Genomic DNA, 22,552 nt, shown 5'->3' on the forward strand with positions numbered 1-22,552 from the left:
TGATGTATTTTTGTCTTGTCAATGAACAAAGACCCAAAGCCTTTCTTATTTGCGTGAAATGATAGATAGGTACAGTATTGCTTTATTAAACAGTTGTTGTTGTTTGCAGCTCCTCACACTCTAGAGGAGAAGCTGGGAGAGAAGGCTCCTCCTGGGTTCCCTGGACTGGAGACTATGCTGCCTCTGCTGCTGACTGCAGTCAATGAGGGCAAACTGACCATCGAGGTGATTGACCACCATATCCTGTCTGATTTGGTTTTATTTTAATGTTGCACATTATTAGAATAACAATAGAACCTTTCCCAACCAAAATAAAAGAGGGGGAAGTTTTTTTGGACAGTAAACATGCTTTATTTCTTTGGCAAAGTATATGACACATTCAATGGACACAGTAACCTAATATACTGGCTGAACATTAAGTCCACGGGTTTAATATACTCTGAACGATAACAGATTAATGAATAAGATTTGGTACATCAACATGACACCTAAAATCTACTTTTTGAAGAAACTATTAAGTTTTCTGTCATATCATGTGGACACGCATTGAGTCAGAAGGTAATTTTAAACGTAAGCATAGGTTTATATGCAAATAAAAAAAGGACTTTATTAGTAAAATACAACGCTGCAAATTTGAGCTCATTAGAACAACTGAGTCAAAAATGGCAGCCATTCAAAGATCCAAAATGGCAGAATAAAGACTTTGGAAGGCTGCAATTTTTTACTCAGTTCTATTGAGCTCATACTTGTGGCATTGTATGTTACTAATAAAGACCTTTAATTTTATGTGCATATTGATCTATGCTTACGTTTATCAGTTTCTTCCGAATACTAGCGCCCACCCCCTGAGGAGATCATGGTAGCATTGCAAATTCAAGGAATCTTTGAAAGCTGTAATTTTTTTAATCAGTTTTCCGTTTGAGTTTGGGTTTGCAGCATTCTATTTTACTGACAAAGACCTTTAGTTTGATGTGCATATCAACCTATGCTTACATTTCAGATTTCCTGTTGACTCCCCATGATAGGACAGAAAACTTAAAACTGATAATTCCTTCAAAAAGTAGATTTTTAGGTGCCGTGTACTGTTTAAAGCTTTAGACAGGTCCATAAAAATTCCAGCTACTATGTTTTTTTATGTATTGATTTAGGCTAATTAAAGATTCAGTAAAGCTAATCAGGGCGGTGTTGGTTGATGATTTATTCTGCCTGACTTTCTACTGTAATCATAGTGTTGATAATACTGAAAAATTGTACAATAAATATACTATAACCATAAACAATACACGTTCATTTTTATTACAGTTAAAATGGTTTTGGTTGAGAAATGTTTTTTCTGTCTACAGATTTTTAAATAACTGTTACTAATTTGTGATAATTGTTCAGTTTTTTTATCAGTTTTTAAACATTTCTATCTATTACGTTTCATTAAAAGTGAATGGTATTGCAAATACTCTCGCTTTGTTCTAAGTATAATACTACTTTTAGTTGAGTTTAGTTAAGTATAAAGCGTGGAATTCCTGCTTAACCCTTATTACAATTACAATGTTCATTATGATTCCTCAGGACCTGATCAACAAACTTCATCGTAATCCTCGTCGCATATTCCACCTGCCTGAGCAGCCCCATACTTATGTTGAGGTAACTATGAGGTTTGAATAGATTATAAATAATTATAGTTTTAATAATTGTTTTATTGTTAAGACTATCTAGTTAAAAATAAAATTTGATATTAGAAATGCTGTTATTTGTTCACAATTCACATGCACAGGTAAGCTAATATAGTTACTATCATTGTTGTTGTAATTAATTATAATTGCACATCCACTTCAACACATTTACTCTAGAAAATGTTTGTTATAAAACTATGACCCTAGAATTTGGGACAATACAGCTATATCAAGTACTTGACTGTACTTGCATTTCAACAACCCTCAAAATTCAATATCAGTTGCATGGTTTGTGGTTTGAAAAATATCAATTCACCAAAAAACCAACTCATAATACCATAATTATTTTACAAACTAGCCACCATACTCGTGCTTTGCAACGGGAAGACAACGCTAAAGAGAATTCATTAATAAATAGAGTTACCTTTGTCACTATACTTTGTTACACTACTAGGAGCTGATTTTCAAAGGTAAATCTGTTTATTAATGATTTAGTATTTTAGTCGTGAGAGCCACCACCCAGACATACCTACAGATAGACAGGCATACGGATTGGACTGAAATTTGGCTACATGATAGCTCACATTCCCAATTAACATATAGGCCTATTCTTATGTCAAAACTCCTTTCGGACTCCGCCCCAGTACCTCTGGAGTTTCCCATGTTAACCTTATGAGTATTCATTTATTATAAGAAACTAACGAATATTGAGAGCTGCTTCAACTAAACTAAGTTGGTTCGCTGATGTTAAATAGCATTAAAAAGTTACAAGAGTTACCAACAGGGTGCAGCACTGTTAATTGTTAGTTTGAATTTATGAAAACAGCTAATTTGAAAAAACAAGCAAAAAAATATGTGATACACAGTGATAACTGTCCAAGTAGTATTGTTTACAGCTATGTTTATGTTATGTTTATAAAAATGTATTGTGTTTGTTTTTTTTTTTATGTATAAACCGAGTAGACTGTTAATACTTTTTGTGGATTACTGATCAAGTAAAAGACTTGAATGGAAGGAATTATATTATAGATGTGAAAGTTTTGAGTATGTTAATATTATGAAAAATACTTGTCCAATAACTTTTCCAACAGCAAATCCCTAGAACATAATAATTATTCTCTTTAACGTTCCCTCCCTTTGTGGCTATTGGTAAACCTTGTAACTTTTTAATGCTATTGTACATCATAAAACCAACTTGTTAAGTTTAAACAGCTGTCAAGATGCTATGATTCCTTTTAAATATGAATACTCATAAGGTTAACATGGGAAACTTTAGAGCCACTGGGGCCGAGCCCAAAAGGATTTTTTAGATAAGAATAGGACTATATCAGAAAATATGAGCTATTTAACCTAATCCGACCAGTAGTTAAGTGATTGAGTCACAAACAAACAACACACAAACTTTTTCATTTATAATATTATTATGATTATATTATTATTATTATGATAATATCCCCTAAATAGTTTTTAACAGTTAAAATATTCAACACTGCAATCATTCAGCTACGTGGCATTTGCTTAATTTTGTCCAATAGCTTTTCTAGAGATAATTTTTAGGAGGAAATGTATAATGGAAGATTGAGTTTAGTTTGATACTAAAATTGCTCAATAAAAAGGTTTAGGTTAAAAAGACTTACTTTCCAAGTCAGGCTTTGAGATGCAAACAGCTCTAATAAAAATTGGCCTTCTCTAGGTTTACATATTTCCACTGCCAGAAGATTCATTGTATCTGATCAACAGACTTTAACTGCCACAAGTTGAAAGCCTTTCTACACAGATAATTTACTTTTATTACTAGTACCTACTTTATGACTGTCTGTCCAAGGACTTATCATATTCAAAGCAAAGGAAGCAACCATAATACTATTATATTTCAATTTTCATTCTTTTCCACTCTGGAAAACTCTTGCTTAATGCCTATATTTGTTTAACCTACCATTTAACAAATCCTATTTTGCAGGTTGACATGGATGCAGAGTGGACCATTCCAGAAGCCATGCCCTTCAGCAAGTCCCAGTGGACACCCTTCGCTGGCATGAAGGTCAAAGGTCAAGTCCACCGGGTTGTTCTCAGGAAGGAAGTTGCCTATGTTGAAGGCCAGGTAATGTCTTACTGTCAGTTATCTCCTAGATTATCAGTAGTTTTGCAGGAGTATCTCTGACTACTTTGTTTGTGTTAGGTGCTGGTACCATCAGGCTATGGTCTAGATGTTAGAGACATGGATACATGGAAGCCTGGGAAGACATCTAAATTGACTGCGCTGAGTAGAGCTGGCAGCTCTCTAGATGTCCACACTCACACAACTAAAACTGACTTCTCGGAACTACTTGAATCAGAGGACCTTTATGTACCACCTTTGCATATAGGTAATGATCTAAATTAAAATTACTGTGTTGTATTTCACTAATCCCTAGTCCCTATCAGCTAATGCAATGACGTACATGATATTAGAATTAATACAATAACTTAGGGATGGACGAGACTGGATTTTAAGTTCGAGATGAGCTCGAGAAGAGATTCTTTTTTCTCATCATAATTTGAAACTAGATCGAGACGAGATTAGATTATACTTACTTACTTACTGCCGTGGCCCCACAAATCTCAGTTGATTCTTCGCCTCGTGTACCAGCCTCTTCCACCCTTCTCTGTCCTCTGCCAAGTTGACACTTGCACCCATTGTCCTGATGTCGTTCAATACTTGGTCAGTCCATCTCAATTTCGGCCTTCCCAATGGACGTTTACCTCCAGGTGTGGCTCTCCAAACTTCATACAGTCTTGTTCCTTTCTCTCTTCTTAGCACATGCCCTATCCAACTTAACCTTCTTCCTTTAACTATTGCAACAATATCTGGGTCGGTGTATAGTGATCTTAACTCTCTATTTTTCCTCATTCTCCACATTTGTCCCTCCTGTACTGGACCAAATATTCTTCTCAGTACTTTATTTTCAAAAACTACGAGTCGGTTTTCATTTTTCTTGGACAATACCCATGTTTCACTACCATATAACAGAATAGGTTGAATTATTGTTTTATATAACTGTATTTTGGTTCTTTAGGATTTTTTGAGAGGATAGCAGGCTTACCTGAATGGGAAAGAGTCCAAACTGGCACAGGAAACCATCCTGTCCTGTGCCAGTTTGGACTCTTTCCCATTCAGGTAAGCCTGCTATCCTCTCAAAAAATCCTAAAAAATCTAGGCCCTTGTGCTCTATGCTACACCCTTAACCTGTATTTTGGTTCTGTGAGATAATACTTTAGATGAGATCAACTTCTTGCAGGCTCCCCAACACTTATTGGCATTTGATAACTTAGTTAGTATGTCTTCGTCTTCTGAGTTTCTACTATTTACAGTTACTCCTAAATATTTGAAACTTTCTGTACAATTTATAGTTAAGTTCTTTATCTGTATGTTTCTGTTTCTATTGTTTGCTTGTCTTCCAAAGTTAATGATTTTAGTTTTTTCTACATTTACTTGCAATCCTATTTTGTTAGCTTCTGTGATAAGTACTTCTGCCAAACTTACCAAGTTTTCAACTGTTTCTGACAAAATGACTACATCATCAGCAAATGCTAAAATGTTTAGGTCTACTCCAAGCTTAACACCCAATCCTAGTTCTTTTGTTTTCTGCAGGGCTTCTTCCAGTGCTAAGTTGAATAGTATGGGAGATATGCCATCTCCTTGTCTTACACCCGTGTTGATGGAAAACTCCTCAGATAGATCTCCTTCCACTCTCACTTTGGCTTTTGAGTCTTTCATACACATTTCTGTTAGTTTAATTAATTTGTCTGGCAAACCATGCTTTTTTAAACTTTTCCACAAGCTGATTCTGTCTATGCTGTCGTATGCTTTTTTGAAATCTATAAATATTGCGCTAACATTCTTGTTGAACTCCCAATATTTTGAAATTGCCTGCTTTAGAATAAAAATCTGCTCTATCGTGGACCTCCCTTTCATAAATCCAGTTTGTTGTTCTTCAATTAGCGTTTCTACATAGGGGTTTAGTCTTGCGACAAGGATTTTTGAAAGTATTTTTATTTTATATGTATTATTTAATAAAGAAATTCCTCTGTAGTTCTTGCAGTTTTGTTTGTCCCCCTTCTTGTGTATAGGAATGATTGTTGCCGTTTTCCATTCAGTAGGTATCTTTTCTTTTTGCCATATAGTTGTGATTAGGTTGTGGATTTCATTTTCCAATATGCTTCCTCCGCTCTTGATTACTTCTGCTGTGATCCCATCTTCGCCTGGAGCTTTGTTGCATTTTAATTCTTTGATTGCCATTTTCACCTCTTCTAACGATGGTGGGTCTATATGAGGCTGTACATGATAGAATGTTGTATCTTCATCGGGAGTATTAACGACAGTATTCTCGCAGTTTAGCAGGTCATCAAAATAGTCTTTCCATATTCTTAGTGTTTTCTCCTTTTCTGTGGTAACTTTTCCTTCTTCATCCATTATGCCAAATGTTCTCGCTTTAAATCCTCCTTTGAAGAATCTTATAGTTCTATAAAAGTCTCTAGTATTATTGGCTGTTCTATCTTCTTCTGCTTTTCTGAGTTTTTCATTTAAGTAATCTCTTTTACATCTTCTAAGCGTTTGTTTGGTGATTCTGTTTGCTTCCTGATATTTTTGTCTTAGCTCTTCAAAATTCCTTACCCTTAGTTCGTCTTCTTCCCCATTTCTGTTTTGAAGCCACAATTTTTTTAGTTTCTTCCTCTCGGTTATCATTTTCTGACACTCTTCTGTAAACCATGGATTTCTCACTTTCTTTACTCTTTTTCCACACACTTCTTTCACTACTTCTTTCACACTATCTTGAATCTTCTTCCATTTTGATTCTATTATTTCTTGTTCTTGTACCTGTTCTGCGACATCTTCTTGTACTTTTCTTCTCTCTTCTTCTCTATCTAGAGCTTCAAATCTATTTTCTAGTTTAATTTTGAACTCTTCTTTAATTTCCTTCAGTTTTAGTTTTTCTGTTGCTAATATTTCTTTTCTTACAACTCCCCTTCTTTTAGTGTCTATTCTTTGCCTTACTTTTATAAGTACCATGTAATGGTCTGTTCCATATTCGGCTCCCCTGACACTTCTTATATTTGTAACACTGCTGATGTGTCTGCTGTCCACCAGGACATGATCGATCTGATTTTCGGTTTTTCCGCCTGGTGACATCCAGGTTGCTTTATAAATGTCTTTTCTTTGAAACATTGTACCTTCATGTCCACTGCGCTTGCAAACGTGACCAGTCTTAGTCCATTTTCATTTGTCTCTTCATGTAAACTATTACTTCCTGCAACTTCTTTCCAAATATCTTCTTTTCCCACTTTTGCATTTGCATCCCCAATAACTAACTTGACATCATAGTTTGGTAACTTATTGTATTCCTCTTCTAAATTTTCATAAAAGAAATCTTTCTCTTCATCATCAGAGTCTTCTGTTGGTGCATATATACTTAACAGTGAAATATTCTTGAATCTTCCTCTCAATCTAATATTGCATATTCTTTCATTCTTTGGTGTAAAGCTTATCACACTTTCAGCTATTCTTCTATTTACAACAAAACCCACTCCTCCATAATTAGATTATAGATCTCATTAATATCAGGAATTAGCTGTTTGTGCAATTTCACAATGGTTAATAAATAACAATAAAGCACTATCAAAAAACAACTTAAGTACAGTAACTAAAATATGCTTACGGTGTTTCATGTGCGCTACACAAGAAATTATGTTTCAAAACACATTACTGTACGGTACTTATAAATATTCTAAATTAGTTATGATGATTGTGTTGGCAGAAAGTTACGGAAAAACAGAGAAAACAGAAGGGATGGCTCGTCTGACAGAGCACCAACTGCTGCTACGGCCTGTCTCTCCCACCCCTATTCCCCCTGTGGGAACTCCTCATCCTCACCCCTCCTCCCATGGTCTCCAAGGTCAACATGTGCTCAGCGTGGACATGTTCAGCAAAGAGCAACTGAACGACATATTCAACCTGGCCCAGACCATGAGGGTGTACGTGTTGAAAGATCGTCCCTTGGACCACATACTCAAGGTTTGGTGTAACTGCTAAAGAGGTTTCTAAATAGCTCTTGTTAGACCACATTTAGATGTGTACAATGTACATGGCTATATGCTCATTGAGCATCATAAACATTTCAATTTGAAATTCAAAAAACTTGATTGTTCGACATTTACAAGGACCCTTCAATCTAAGGCCCGATTTCACCAAGCACTTAAACCGCCGTTAAACCATGCTCTAACTGCAGTTAACTCTTAACTGACGAAATCGGATTTCACCACCCGCCGTTAGAGCTAGTTTAGACTAAACCGTCGTTAGATAATTAACTGCCGAATTTTGACCGGTTAACTTCTTTAATCCTTCGTTAAGTAAATATCAGCTGGCTTTAAATTTAAAGTTTATATGGAAAGGCAAAATGGTAGAAGAGAATACGGTACGAATTAGCTTTTAAAAGTAAGTGATGGCAATGAAGAGTATCCTATGTTGTTCGCCGAACTAGGTGGATTAAGAGAAAGGGTTAATGATTTTAATAACAAAGATGAAATTAATTTTATTATTAGATATGAACTATCAAAACGTTTAGCCTTTTTCTTTAGGAAATCAGTGGTTTGTATTCAGGCTATCCCACATAGTGCATTGCTTTAGGTTATCCCACAAGGTTTTTAGTTAAGGCGTATAACTGTGATCAGCGACTAGCGATCGTATTGAACTGGTTGGTGATCAAGAGCCGTTCTCTTTTATCCCGGCTCTTCTACCAACATTATCAAATTTATTATTTCATTGTTCGAAAAATAGGCTCCCTTTTCCTTCTCCTGGCTTTGGGCAACCCTAACCCAACGTTCAAACAATTGTTTTGTGTTCGGTCAGACGTAACTAATGCAAAATCTAAACCTAAATTGTCATTATTGTGCTAGTACTTTATATAAAATAGTATTTTTTGAGTTATCTTTATTGTGTCTCGTTCTTGTAATTCTTTTGACCCCAGTTTTTTTTCATTACTTCAAATGTACCAAACTGGTTAGTGAACAAACAGAACATTTAACATCCCTGTAAAAAGTTGGATTTTGAGTCTTGACTCGACCGCAAAACTCAACCAATTTGTTCCTCGAATATTAGAGATGTTCAAATCTCGAAATTTCGGGAAATTTTCGGGAAATTTTAAATCTCGTTACACGAGACGAGATTTCTTTTTGGCCGAGATTTTTATTGAGACGAGAATTAAAAAAAAAAAAAAAAAAAAAAAAAAATATTAAAAACCCCTGCGGAAAGTCAATGCAATACCCGCAATACAGGAGCGTGTTGTAGTTGCGTTTCCTTTGCGAAGGCATTCTTATTTACTATAAAAAGTCAAAACAAGTAACTATTTTATAAAAATTAATAGGTATTGCTTTTATTTTATGATTTATTTTATTTTAGGATAAGTTGAACTCTATCCTAACTGATATCACTATGTTTCCTAATCGTAGGCATTTTTAATAAGTTAGGCGTGATTAATAAAAAAATGTTATGCTGATGTTTTTTAATAAAAGATTGTAAATATTCTTGCCTATTATCATTATTTTTGTATTTAAACAGTCATCTAACAATGTTACAAAATCAGGTAAAAATTTTGAACGTGCATTTCCCGTTGTGTATGAGAAGGGAAATCCCGTCTCGATCTCGTCTTGAAATTTTATGAGAAATAAAAAATCTCGTCTCGTCTCGAACTAAAAATTCAATTTCGTCCATCCTTATCGAATATGTTTGATCAACATTGCTTTGCCTTTATTTACTTATGTTAATTGTTTTGGTATTTATTCTTGCTTTCTGTTGTTATTTTGTTCAGAATCTATTGTATTCCTGTAAGCCACTCTCCAGTTTTGTTTTCATTTCACTACCTCATAAACACTGATTTATTTTCTAGGTTATGTTTACTTGCTCCCGTAACAGCCCGGTATTATGACAGTTCACTGCCACCGCTACCTGGATTTTACTCTAAACTCTCGTTTATAAAACCAGCGTTAGTTTTGACGCGTTTTCGTTGGTAAAATCAGATTTCCTTAACTGTGGTTTAAATCATCGGTTAGTTTTAACCGAAGTTTAACTAAACCGTCGTTAGCGAGAATTTGGTGAAATCGGGCCTAAGTAACTTACCTACAAAAATATTATTTAAAATATTGAAATAGATTCTCAATTAACCATTCATATGTTATCTGACCTTCCACGTTAACCGACTCGCCCTGTGCGATTGAGTATTATAAGTTTGCTTGTTATTTCTGCGAAGCTTGGCCGTAGACTAGATATTGCTCAAGACAACCTTTTCTGCCGCCCAAGACTGTAATCAGAACCCACAGAACTTACTTTAGGTGTCTGCATGTGACTGTACTTTACATTTGTTTTTGCATGCTACATACCAAGCAGTTTGTCAAATCCTTATACCTGTATACCTCTATGATATTCCTCTCATCTTAGTCTTAGTGTGTGACCTGTGCTTGGTTTATCATTTACTGTTTCAGTAAATGTGTTTTTACTGTGGTGTGTATTTATTGCTTTGTCAGTTCAGAAGCTCTATGGATTTTTTATTTAGTAATATTTAAATAGTTATTAAACATGTATTAACATAGTTACAATGTTTAAATACAATTAAAAACGTTTTTTCAGTGTTTTTCATTACTTACTGTTTTATCCAATCTTTTCCCTTATTCGCCTTGCTGGGGCTGGCTTAGGCTAGATAATGATAGCTCTGCTTTATTGAAAAACTGTCTATGAAACAAAAACTGTAATGCCAATACTATCCATGTATACAGGGTAAGGTAATGGCGTCCATATTCTACGAGGTGAGCACTCGCACTAGCAGCAGTTTCAATGCAGCCATGCAGAGACTGGGCGGTCGAGTGGTGCAGATAGATGAGACCAGCTCTTCTGTCAAGAAGGGGGAGACCCTGGAGGGTGAGCTCAACTAATTTGAAAATCACTTTTGCTGATAACCATGCGGTGAATTAATTATTTTGTTTCTGCTGTTTTGTCTCCAGCCACATTGAATCTAAATTTCATACCATATGGTAGTAAATCTTTTGGTCAGTGTACAAGAAAAAGACCTCATAACAAACATGCCTACTCGAAAATTGGTGTACTTGGTTGCAGCAATAAACATGAATTGTGTTAATTATAATCACTTTTGATGATAATCTTGCATTTATTATTAATTCTTTTGTTTTTGTCCATTTTGTACATAGTTTAATAATAAATAATGGTTCAAATACCTTATACTGTCAAAGTGATCGTTTGTAGCCTATATAGCTACTGCAGTTTCGTTCCCGATGGGAACTTCATCTGGCTGTCAAGGACATCAAATTTCGTTCCAGAGGAAGTCGTTGAAGTTAAAATCTATCAATGTCACACATTTAATTACACACAAACAAAAATACGAACAATAAATAAAAAATTCTAGACCTGCCCTCCGTGCGTATCGTGTATTCCCAGTACCGATGTTTTTGTAATGTTTATTTATTGTTCGTATTTTGGAAGATGTTCATGGTTTTGAGGTGACTGCAGAGAATGGCCACGATTTCACCATGGCTGTAGATGATTTTTTAGGTTATACTGTTACTGCAGAAGATGTTCTTGATTTTGCCGTGACTGCAGATGGTGTTCTCAATTTTGCCATGAATGGAAGATATTCTCGATTTTACCGTGACTGCGGAAGACGTTCATGATTTTGCCATGACTGCAAATATTGTTCACTAATGTACTGCGACCATTTAAGATGTTCTTGATTTCGAATTGGACAATGTTCATAATGTTGTAACAGTCGTTTTTATTCATGCGCTAATAGGGTTATTAATTTACCCCAAAATTAATTTGGGGTATTCTCGGTCTTTGGCCAGCCTGGATTTTACACAATTGTGAGTCTAAAACTACTAGTTTTTCAAGGTATTTTTTAGACAGTTCCCCGGTTCTGCCCCCACCCACAAAATAGTGTTAATCTGCCACTGAGCCTTCACTCAAATGATCACTCCTACTACTTGTAGCGTTACATAAATTAACATAGGTCTACTCTCAAAATGTAAATTGCATCAATTGCTAGCCTAAAATGTAAATAACGGAAACAAAAATGCATTAAATTTACTTAAGTTAAAATGAGAATGGTGAATACATTTAAGATTTTATTGTAAAACATTCCTATACCCTTAGCAATATGGCCCCTGAACATGTACAGTATTTTACCTGGTGTTCAGGGGCACTCCCATATTGCTAAGAGTATGAGTAACCAAGTATAACTTATACAACCATTATATTGACCCTATTAAATAAACGGTACCAGCAATCTGACATATACGTTCTCCCATTCGCTTGTCAACAACCTTTTATCATGGGTAAGTGATGGGAGTACTACTTGACGAAAACAATACTTTCTCCATATACTATGGTTGGCCTATAGGGGGATTAAGTAAAAGTAAAAATGTTGAAAGAATGCTCTGTATGAGTGAGACTATATGTGACATTTCTCTCCCCAGACACTGTGGCAGTGATGGCAGGATATGCAGACGTCATTGTGTTGAGGCATCCACAACCTGGTGCTGTAGCTGTGAGTAAACCTTTTAAACAGCTAGGTGGACTGTTTGTAAACTGTAACATATTTTATGTCACATAGAACAAAATATAAGAGATCTGTGTCTACCAAAGTCTGTAGTGCACTCAGTGAGTGACTCGTCCAACTATATTCTTTTGATTTTAACACAAAAAATAGGCTACAGCTAGTTTACATTGATGAGATGTACATTTCAATATCCAGAAGTCAGTGATGTTACCAATAGTTCTAATTTTACAGTTCCTATATGTCCTTGTAAAATATTACAGTTTGCTTTAACCGACCTTGTTTTGAGAGCACGTCAGCTTAACCGCCGCTTTATAGGAATCTCTGCATTTCCACCCCCACGCTTGATGATTGGAACAATACGCTAAACTCTACAGGATGTTTCTAAAAATAAGTTATTTTGTATTTACCCTAAAAAATATTGCATATCCTATCCTGTCTCATAACAAAATGGCTGCTTGTATCTTTAATTTTGAGAACAAGAACTCAGTCTTTCTATTCTTAATTTATCTGATTGGTTTACAGCCAGGGTTAAAACTTAATAATTCTAAAACACAGGTGATGTCTTTTCAAACAATTCAGAATAGGCAAAATTACACTGTTGAACCATCTTATGATAATAATATTTATATCCTTTACTAAAAATGCAAAATTTTTGGGCTAACATTGAAAACATACATAATAATGGTAGTTGGTAAATTAAATACTGCTTGCTTTCAAATGTAGGCTACGTTCTGAGAAATAAAATAGATTTAAAAACTAAACTCACAGTATACTATGCAATGTTCTTTTCTGTCTTGCAATATGGGATTGAATTATGGGGGGCAACTTTTTTTCTAAGGCCGCTTCAAAATTCAGAAGAAATTTATAAGGATTTTATCATTTATGCCAAAAAGAACCTCATGCAAAGCTTTATTTGCTTAAATATGAGATATTAACTTTGCTTTCACTTTATATATAAAAATTATGGTTAGTAATTAAAATCTTCCTACGTCATGGACCTGTTTCCCTCCCTTCCCATATAGCATTTTAGTGTTTTAGATACAATTATCTAACTAACGGTTCCCACACTCCGTACTGCTCGCCTTTACTATTTCCTTCACCACTTCATACGTCGTGGACCTGTTTAAGTTTGCTATTTATGAGATGGATCCATGCATGTGATTCACCGACGGACTGTTTAAGATAAATGTTATGTTTTATAACCTTTTTTAGCCACGTAAATCAAATGTAAAATACTGTACCTAAGGTAGTACAACCACCTACCTAACCGATCTATCACCCCTAAATAAACAATGATGTACCTACTCGATCAGTGGTCGTTTCCAAATTGTGACTTAAATGTAAACTTAAGACTTTCTCTGTATTAATTGATCAGTGGTCATCATCCAAACTTTTTCCTTTGTTCTGTGTTTAGGTCGTGGCTTGATTTTTACATAAATGATTCTTTTGTTAGGATTCTTTTTTTTTACATATACGTCGTTATTTTGTAACCTTCATAGCAACCCATAAGGCCAATGTTAATATTTAAAAACTTTGAGTTACTTTTAATGATATAGGCATTATCAAAAATTGAAATTGATTTTGTCTAATAAACCATCCAAATATTTGACAAAACAACCTTGGTAAGTTTGGTTAAAATATTTTCAGCCATTATGGAGATTATGTGTTAAGATTGCATTGAAGTTGATCCCAAAAACCTTTGCTTTGCTCCGCTCAATAATGATGTTAGAAAGCCGTAAAATGTGGCAATTGATATTTCATTGCAGAGGGCTGCACAACACTGTCGCAAACCATTGGTAAATGCTGGGGACGGAGTGGGAGAACATCCAACGCAGGCGTTGTTGGATGTGTTCACTATCAGAGAGGAGATAGGAACAGTGAACGGGCTGACCATCACTATGGTGGGAGACCTCAAACATGGTCGCACCGTCCACTCACTGGCCAGGTAGACCAAGTCTGTAAGGGGTATGAATGGCAGGATATTATTTTTTACCAAGCTCTGGCTCGTGATTGTTTTTTACATTACTTTACTTCAAGCTAGGACTAGAGGTTATGTCAGTATCACTGAGGCGAAATCCATTGGTAGTTGGTGGGATTTGAGCCTGGGATCTCGTGGACCAGTCACGTGATCTACCACAAGACCAGCTCGCTCTCCTGAAAAAGGCTAGATTGGACATTCTACTGAACCCTTAAGCGAAATATGTCTAATTGAAAATTATTTATCTCCCCGATAAAATCCAAGGTGCCATTAACGAAATAAACATGGATAATAGTGATGGTCGGATCTGGATATCGGACTACCGGATCCGCCGGATCCAAGCTAGAACCGGCACCGGATCGGATCCGAAAAATTCCGGATCTTAGGCTGGATCCGGTTTTGATGGATCCGATTTTTTCAAATTTTTTTCCTAACACAAAGCTGTATGTATCACTGTACAACCCCGATTTTTTTACCAACACAAAGCAGTCTGTATCACTGTACAACCCCGATTATTTTATTAACAGAAAGCTGTCTGGATCACTGTACAACCCCGATTTGTTTACTAACATAAAGCTGTCTGTATCACTGTACAACCCCGAATTTTTTACTAACATAAAGCTGTCTGTATCACTGTACAAACCCGATTTGTTTACTAAAATAAAGCTGTCTGTATCACTGTACGACCCCGATTTGTTTACTAAAATAAAGCTGTCTGTATCACTGTACAACTCCGATTTGTTTACTAAAATAAAGCTATCTGTATCCATGTAAGAGACCGATTTTCCCCCGATTTGTTTACTAACACAAAGCAGTTTGTATCTCTGTACAACCACGATTTTTTTACCAACACAAAGCAGTCTGTATCACTGTACAACCCCGATTTTTTTACTAACACAAAGCTGTCTGTATCCATGTACAAGACCGTTTTTCCCCCGAGTGTTTGTCTCTTGATGCAAACAACTTATATGGCTAGGCCATGTCTCAATGTTTGTCTCTAGATGCAAATAACTTACATGGCAAGGCCATGACTCAGTGTTTGTCTCTAGATGAAAATAACTTATATGGCAAGGCCACGTCTCGATGTTTGTCTCTAGAAGCAAATAACTTATATGGCAAGGCCATGACTCAGTGTTTGTCTCTAGATGCAAATAACTTATATGGCTAGGCCATGACTCAGTGTTTGTCTCTAGATGCAAATAACTTATATGGCTAGGCCATGTCTCGATGTTTGTCTCTAGATGCAAATAACTTGTATGGCAAGGCCATGTCTCGATGTTTGTCTCAGATGCAAATAACTTATATGGCTAGGCCATGTCTCGATGTTTGTCTCAGATGCAAATAACTTATATGGTTAGGCCATGTCTCGATGTTTGTTTCTAGATGCAAATGTCTCGATGTTTGTCTCTAGATGCAAATAACTTATATGGCTAGGCCATGTTTCGATGTTTGTCTCTAGATGCAAATAACTTGTATGGCAAGGCCATGTCTCGATGTTTGTCTCAGATGCAAATAACTTATATGGCTAGGCCATGTCTCGATGTTTGTCTCAGATGCAAATAACTTATATGGCTAGGCCATGTCTCGATGTTTGTCTCTAGATGCAAATAACTTATATGGCTAGGCCATGTCTCAATGTTTGTCTCTAGATGCAAATAACTTATATGGCTAGGCCATGTCTCGATGTTTGTCTCTAGATGCAAATAACTTTTATGGCAAGGCCATGTCTCGATGTTTGTCTCAGATGCAAATAACTTATATGGCTAGGCCATGTCTCGATGTTTGTCTCTAGATGCAAATAACTTATATGGCAAGGCCATGTCTCGATGTTTGTCTCTAGATGCAAATAACTTATATGGCTAGGCCATGTCTCGATGTTTGTCTCTAGATGCAAATAACTTGTATGGCTAGGCCATGTCTCGATGTTTGTCTCTAGATGCAAATAACTTATATGGCTAAGCCATGTCTCGATGTTTGTCTCTAGATGCAAATAACTTATATGGCTAGGCCATGTCTCGATGTTTGTCTCTAGATGCAAATAACTTTTATGGCTAGGCCATGTCTCGATGTTTGCCTCTTGATGCAAATAACTTGTATGGCTAGGCCATGTCTCGATGTTTGTATCTAGATGCAAATAACTTATATGGCTAGGCCATGTCTCGATGTTTGTCTCTAGATGCAAATAACTTTTATGGCTAGGCCATGTCTCGATGTTTGCCTCTTGATGCAAATAACTTAAATGGCAAGGCCATGAGTCAGTGTTTGTCTTTTGATGCAAATAACTTATATGGCAAGGCCATGTCTCAGTGTATAAGATATATTAACCTTTAAACATTATCGATTTAATTTTAAACAGTATGATTTAAATTGGCATTCTGTTAATTACGTTTTTTTTAACCCGCCCTTATGACAGTGTGTATCTTTGGATCCGGATCCGAATTTTTCAAGATCCGGATCCGGAACCGACATTTTCTTGGATCCGCCCATTATTAATGGATAATGTGCCAATTATTTGATATGTTCAACCTTTCATATTATTTCAGTTCCCTGAAGAGATAATGATACAAATAGGTTTCAATTTTACATTAGTTTATTACATGTAGTTCTTGAAACCAAGAAAAGAACACCTTGATTTGTATCTTGAACCCAACATTGTATTAAGGGGTAAGCTTATGGTATATACAAATTATTTAATTCAAAGACCTTAATCCATTTAATATTGTCACTGCATTGCATTATTATTACTAATCTGTTTATACTTAAACAATGTAAACAGTACAGTAAATAAGTGCGCCTAAACTGTTTGCTGTGTTGCAGACTACTGACCCACTACAACGTACAGCTGCAGTATGTGAGCCCTGCAGGTCTGGGCATGCCTGATCACGTCATTGAGTACGTAGCCTCCAAGGGCATCTCTCAGCAGGAGTACAGGACATTGGAGGAGGTCCTTCCTGACACCGATGTCCTCTATATGACCAGGATACAGAGAGAACGGTTCTCCTCTCACGAAGAGTATGATAAGGTAATGCCATAATGATTGATATTTAACTTATTGGGTATGTTTTCTGGGAGCTTTCCTTACATGGAAACTAGGTTTAAAGTTTAAATTATTTAAAAGGTAACAGTTTCCATGTTAAAAAGGAACGCCACATACTTTCTCCCGTTAGCTTGTCAACATCCCTCGTCATGGGCAAGCAATGGGGGTCACTGTGATATTTTATGGAGGAATTCACAAAAGCTGCAATAACCTTTGAACCACAATTTTTACGGCATAATAGGGGGTTGTACCATTTTGTTTAGAGTAAAAGGGCCATAACAAAAAATCTAAATTTAAATCAAAATCGTTTGAGCCGTTTTTGTAAAAATTTAACTTTTTTATTTGTGGGTAAAAAAATTACCATTCAAAAATATTTAAAAAAATTCAAAACTCAAATATATTTCGATTATTATAATCGATGCAACTCGATTAGAGAAAAATGCTGTATTGCTTCGAATCGATGCCTTAATAAACGAATGTGGGTTTTTATTTATTTACCAACATTGTTTTAATTTGTTTTTACAACTTTTATTGGGCTTTCCTTATAAGTAGCCTATATTAGTCGCCGGGAATTTCGTACTTTTTAGCCAGGAAAACGGGGAAAAATGTGTGAATTTTGTTTATAGATTCTGCTGACAACCCTGGTTTGGTTCTACTCGGTTTTAAATGGCTAGTTCTTGTGGAAGGTAGAATTATTATACCATATGCTACTCCAGGTTCCAGTTGTATTCTATCATAATGGCTGACGAATTAAGTGAATTTGATGGTTAACTATGTTTGATAAATTTGATTTGTCTCATTTATTACCTGCCTGTTTTTAAGTGTCTGTCTCTCAGTGTTTTCACAAAAAAATTCTCATATTTAATATTAATTGTGTTGATGTTGATAGTATTGAAGTTAGTTGCAGTAAATGTGTCGATTCTCGATACCGATTCTATATACCACCAAATACTTGATATATAGAATAGAATTGTTGGAATTGATTTTGAGAATCGATCGTCAAAAGTTGATTCCGATATGGATACCTGTTACACCCGTGTGATCAGAAAATTACCACTATTGCTGTGACCGCGGGAGATGATGATGACGTCTACACAGGCACGGGAAATGTTCATTATTTTGCCGCGATCGCGGAAGACAACAATGAAGTTTCTGTGACCGTGAAAGACGATAATGATGACAACCATACCGGCGCGGAAGATGTTCATGATTTTGCCACGATCTCGAACAACGACGATGAAGTTTCTGAGATTACGAAAGATGATGATGACAGCGTCTACACCGGTGAAGAAGATGTTTATGATCTCTACACGGCCGCGGAACATGTACTTGATTTTCCCGTGATCGCGGACGACAACAAATACATTTCCATGTCCAGTAGAGACGATGATAACGTCTACACGGGCGCGGAAGATGTTCATGAGTTTTCTGCGATCGCGGAAGACGATGATGATGTCTTCACGGCCTCAGGTGACGATGATGACGTTTCCTTGACCGTGAGAGATGATTATGACATTTCCATGAGCTGCAAGAGAAGAAGATGATGTCTACACGGCCGCTGGAAACCATCGTGATTTTGCCGTGATCGCGGACGACGACGATGAAGTTTCTGTGACCCCGAAAGACAATGGTGAAGTCCATACGGCCGCGGGAGATGTTCATGAGTTTGTCACGATCACGGAAGATGATGATGATGTCTACACGGCCTCAGGTGATGTTAAATAATTTTGCCGTGATCACACAGGATGACGATGACATTTCTGTGACCGTAGGAGTTGATGATGATGTCTAAACGGCTTTGGGAGATGTTCATTATTTTTCCAGAGCCAAAAAAGACAGTGATGTTTCCCTAATTTGTTTCTGTAATTGAGCAAGATATTTAAAATTTTTCAGTGATCCCAGAGAGCAAAGAACACACAACCGCTGGCGGTGAAGTATAACCAATCCATTCAGAAAATTTGGTAAAATAATTTTAAAAATGGTATCTGTATCGAGAATCGATCTTTCAGGAATCGGTATAAGTATTGACAATCGATCAATTTTGGTATCGACACATCACTACAAGACTAAAGTGTAGGTAATATGTAATCTAATCCTTCATGTAGGCTTGTGGCCAGTACGTGGTGACTCCTCAGCTGTTGACCAAGGCCAAACGCAAGATGGTGGTGATGCATCCTCTACCTAGGGTGTTTGAGATTAGTGTTGAGCTGGACTCGGACCCCAGGGCTGCCTACTTCAGACAGGCAGAGTGTGGACTCTACGTCCGCATGGCACTGCTAGCCATGGTCCTCGGAAGAGCCTAACTACTTATCTTCCCTCTAATCTAGCCACCGTCATCACGTAACGAAACATTCCATGATTTGCTCAATTTGTTTGAATATTTTATAGTAAAATATATTATGATTTCATAATGAGTGCACTTTTTTGCCTTTCATCTCAATGTGACATTTTGAAATTTTATAAAATTTTGTGTATAAAGGGTGATTAATTTAAGGAGGCCACCATTGGGATATCGGAAACAGTAGGAATTGGAGAATACTTTAAATGGGGGATTTTCCTTTAATTTTTGTAGAAGTTAAAAATATGAATTTATCTACTTTGTTGAAATTCAGCCGCCATTTTCCAATATGGCGGCCAACTTTGAAAATTCTTAAGGAACACCCTATATTTTATCATGTTTTGGGATAGAACATGCAATTTAGAAACTTTTTTATTCTAGACATTTTTTCCATAAATCCACTAGTTTAGGAGTTACAGCCAATAAGAAAATGACTTCCGGTGTACATTTTGCATCATTTAGCTCCTAAACGAGTAGGTTTATAGCGAAAATGGGAAGAGTAAATAAGTCTTAAAATTGCATCCACATTCCATAAAGACCATGAAATACGTACAAAATATGTATTCTATTATTTCAAAAATGGCGGCCGTTTTCCAAAATGGCAGTAAACTTGAAAACAGGAAAACTGTCTTTTTGGAATGTAGATACAATTTTAAGACTTATTTACTCGTCCCATTTTCGCTCTAAACATACTCGTTTAGGAGCTACATGATGCCAAATGTACACAGGAAGTAATTTTTTCATAGGTGTAACTCCTAAACGAGTGGGTTTATGGAAAAAATGTCTTGAATAAAAAAGGTTTTGAATTGCATGTTCTGTCCGAAAACAAAAAATATGATAAAATATGCGTGTTCCCTAAGAAATTTCAAAGTCGGCCGCCTTATTGCAGAATGGCGGCTGAATTTCAAAAAAACTAAATTCATATTTTGAACTTCCACAAAAAATTAAGGAATGTCCCCTACTTAAAGTTTTCTCTAATTCTTACCGTTTCCAATATCCCAATGGTGGCCTCCTTGAGTTGATCACCCTGTATATTATTATGTTATGATACAAATATTCAACTTAATGTCATATGTCCACTTACTTTAGTAATTATCTAATTAACTGACGCTGTTGAACTTCCATTACATTGTTTAGTTGAGGCTTAACAAGTAAGATCTTCATGTTTGCAATCTAAATTCTACCCATAACATCCAAACTTTGATATTTTCGTCGTCCTCAATTGACATCTGAGTGAATCAGCTTTTAGAGATGGGAGTTGTAAAATTACATGTTAACTATTTTACTTGTAAATAGCAAACAATTAAATTATATAGCTGCTTTTAAATATGAAATGAGCATTGCTTTCACTAAGTACAAATATTTGTTTAGGCTTGTATTTAGCCAGACTCAAAAATTATCTATATATTATCTTAACGGGAAAATAAACAAAAACATATTATTATTATAGTAGTTTTCAGTCATTAAATGAGCCAAATTTCAATACTGTATAGATAGAGTAATGGTTATGTTCTCTACTAAAACTTAAAACATCCTTGTACTTTTATTTAAAAACAAAAAATAATTTTTATCTCATGCGATTTTTTTACATGTTATCAACATCAACATTATAAGAACAAGAGAACCCAGTTCAATAATTACAACGAGAATGATGTAAAATCGTTTGCTTCTGTCATGTATTTTATCTTATGTACATGTTGTTCATAGAAAACAAACACGAGAAATCAAAGATGGTATCAATCTTTCTGGTCTCCGTACTGAAATATAGTCATTTTCATAGAATGTATACAATGTCTTTAACAACAACAAATGTATAGAAGAAGATTTGTTTATTTTTATCTTTACATTTAAGTCTTACAATGGTTTTAAAATAAATGATTCATTTAAAAATTAATTATCCATCTTATAATATAATAATCATGTTGGACTTACACGGAAGCTCTAGCCGACCCATGTGAAGCATTCACACTGTATCTTTAAATACTTTAAATACTTTCCTATTAAATGGTGACCATACAAAGTAGGTATTTCAAGTCAAGTATGAATGGAGATGAGTGTAGGATGAGTGGCGCAATCTTGTAGTCTTGTTTGTGGCTAAGGCCGACATTCCTTAGACACAGCTGTTAATTAATAGCCCATACAGCTAATGGCAACTAAGGGACCTACAGTTTATAGTGGAATCCGAACCACATTTTTACTTTCTCCCCCTAATGGAGAAAGTATTGTTTTCGTCAAAATTTTCGAGTTTGAGTTTTGAGTGGATATATTCGTTTTGGGTCCCCCTGGACCCAAAAAAGTGGTTTTCGAAGTGATGTCTGTGTGTGTGTGTGTTTGTGTGTCTGGATGTGTACAGAGCTAGGGACTACACCTGTGGTCTGATTTTGATGAAATTTGGTATGTAGGTTCTACCATGGATATGATGACGTTTCCGTGACTCTCGGGATAAGACTACGATGTCTACACGGCCACAGGAAATATATTTGTAGCATAGAATACATACAGAAATGGTGTCAAATACGGGTATTGAAAAACAAAGGTTTCTTAGAATTAACAATGCAAAAATTAACATTACTTTGTATAACTCATCAAAAGAATAAATAGCTTTGTTGATGAGGTACTGCTTCAATTTAATTTTGAATTATTTAGTTGACGCCTTATCTGAGACATTTCTGTGACCGCGGGAGACGACGATGACATCTACACGGCAGCGTGAAATATTCCTGATTTTGCCGCAATCGTGGAAGACGACAACCACGTTTCTGTGGCCACGAAAGATGGGAATGATGACGTCTAAACGGCCGCGGAAGATTTTCCTGATTTTGCCGCGATCCATGATGACGTTTCCGTGACCGCGGGGAACTACGATAATGTCTACATAACAGCGGGAGATGTCCAGGATTTTGCCACGATTATGGATGACCGTCATGTTGTTTA

General features: G+C 35.9%; 1 protein-coding gene across 1 annotated transcript in view; it reads left to right on the plus strand.

Annotated features, from left to right (window-relative positions):
* Positions 1-19,691, plus strand: part of LOC128987706 (CAD protein) — a 97,938-nt gene extending 78,247 nt beyond the window's left edge. The window contains exons 30-39 of the mRNA XM_054408700.1: positions 110-225; positions 1,564-1,638; positions 3,628-3,768; positions 3,847-4,033; positions 7,463-7,719; positions 10,473-10,614; positions 12,183-12,253; positions 14,032-14,210; positions 17,061-17,265; positions 19,386-19,691. Of these exons, the coding sequence (XP_054264675.1) occupies positions 110-225; positions 1,564-1,638; positions 3,628-3,768; positions 3,847-4,033; positions 7,463-7,719; positions 10,473-10,614; positions 12,183-12,253; positions 14,032-14,210; positions 17,061-17,265; positions 19,386-19,583 (1,571 nt within the window). The 3' untranslated portion in view covers positions 19,584-19,691. The remainder of the gene's footprint in view (positions 1-109; positions 226-1,563; positions 1,639-3,627; positions 3,769-3,846; positions 4,034-7,462; positions 7,720-10,472; positions 10,615-12,182; positions 12,254-14,031; positions 14,211-17,060; positions 17,266-19,385) is intronic.
* The last annotated feature ends 2,861 nt before the right edge of the window (positions 19,692-22,552 follow it).

Source organism: Macrosteles quadrilineatus, unplaced genomic scaffold (assembly GCF_028750875.1).
Source record: "Macrosteles quadrilineatus isolate MER2022 unplaced genomic scaffold, UCM_ALF_1.0 Scaffold_2__2_contigs__length_208266976, whole genome shotgun sequence".
In the NCBI taxonomy this organism is placed as follows: Eukaryota; Metazoa; Arthropoda; class Insecta; order Hemiptera; family Cicadellidae; genus Macrosteles; species Macrosteles quadrilineatus.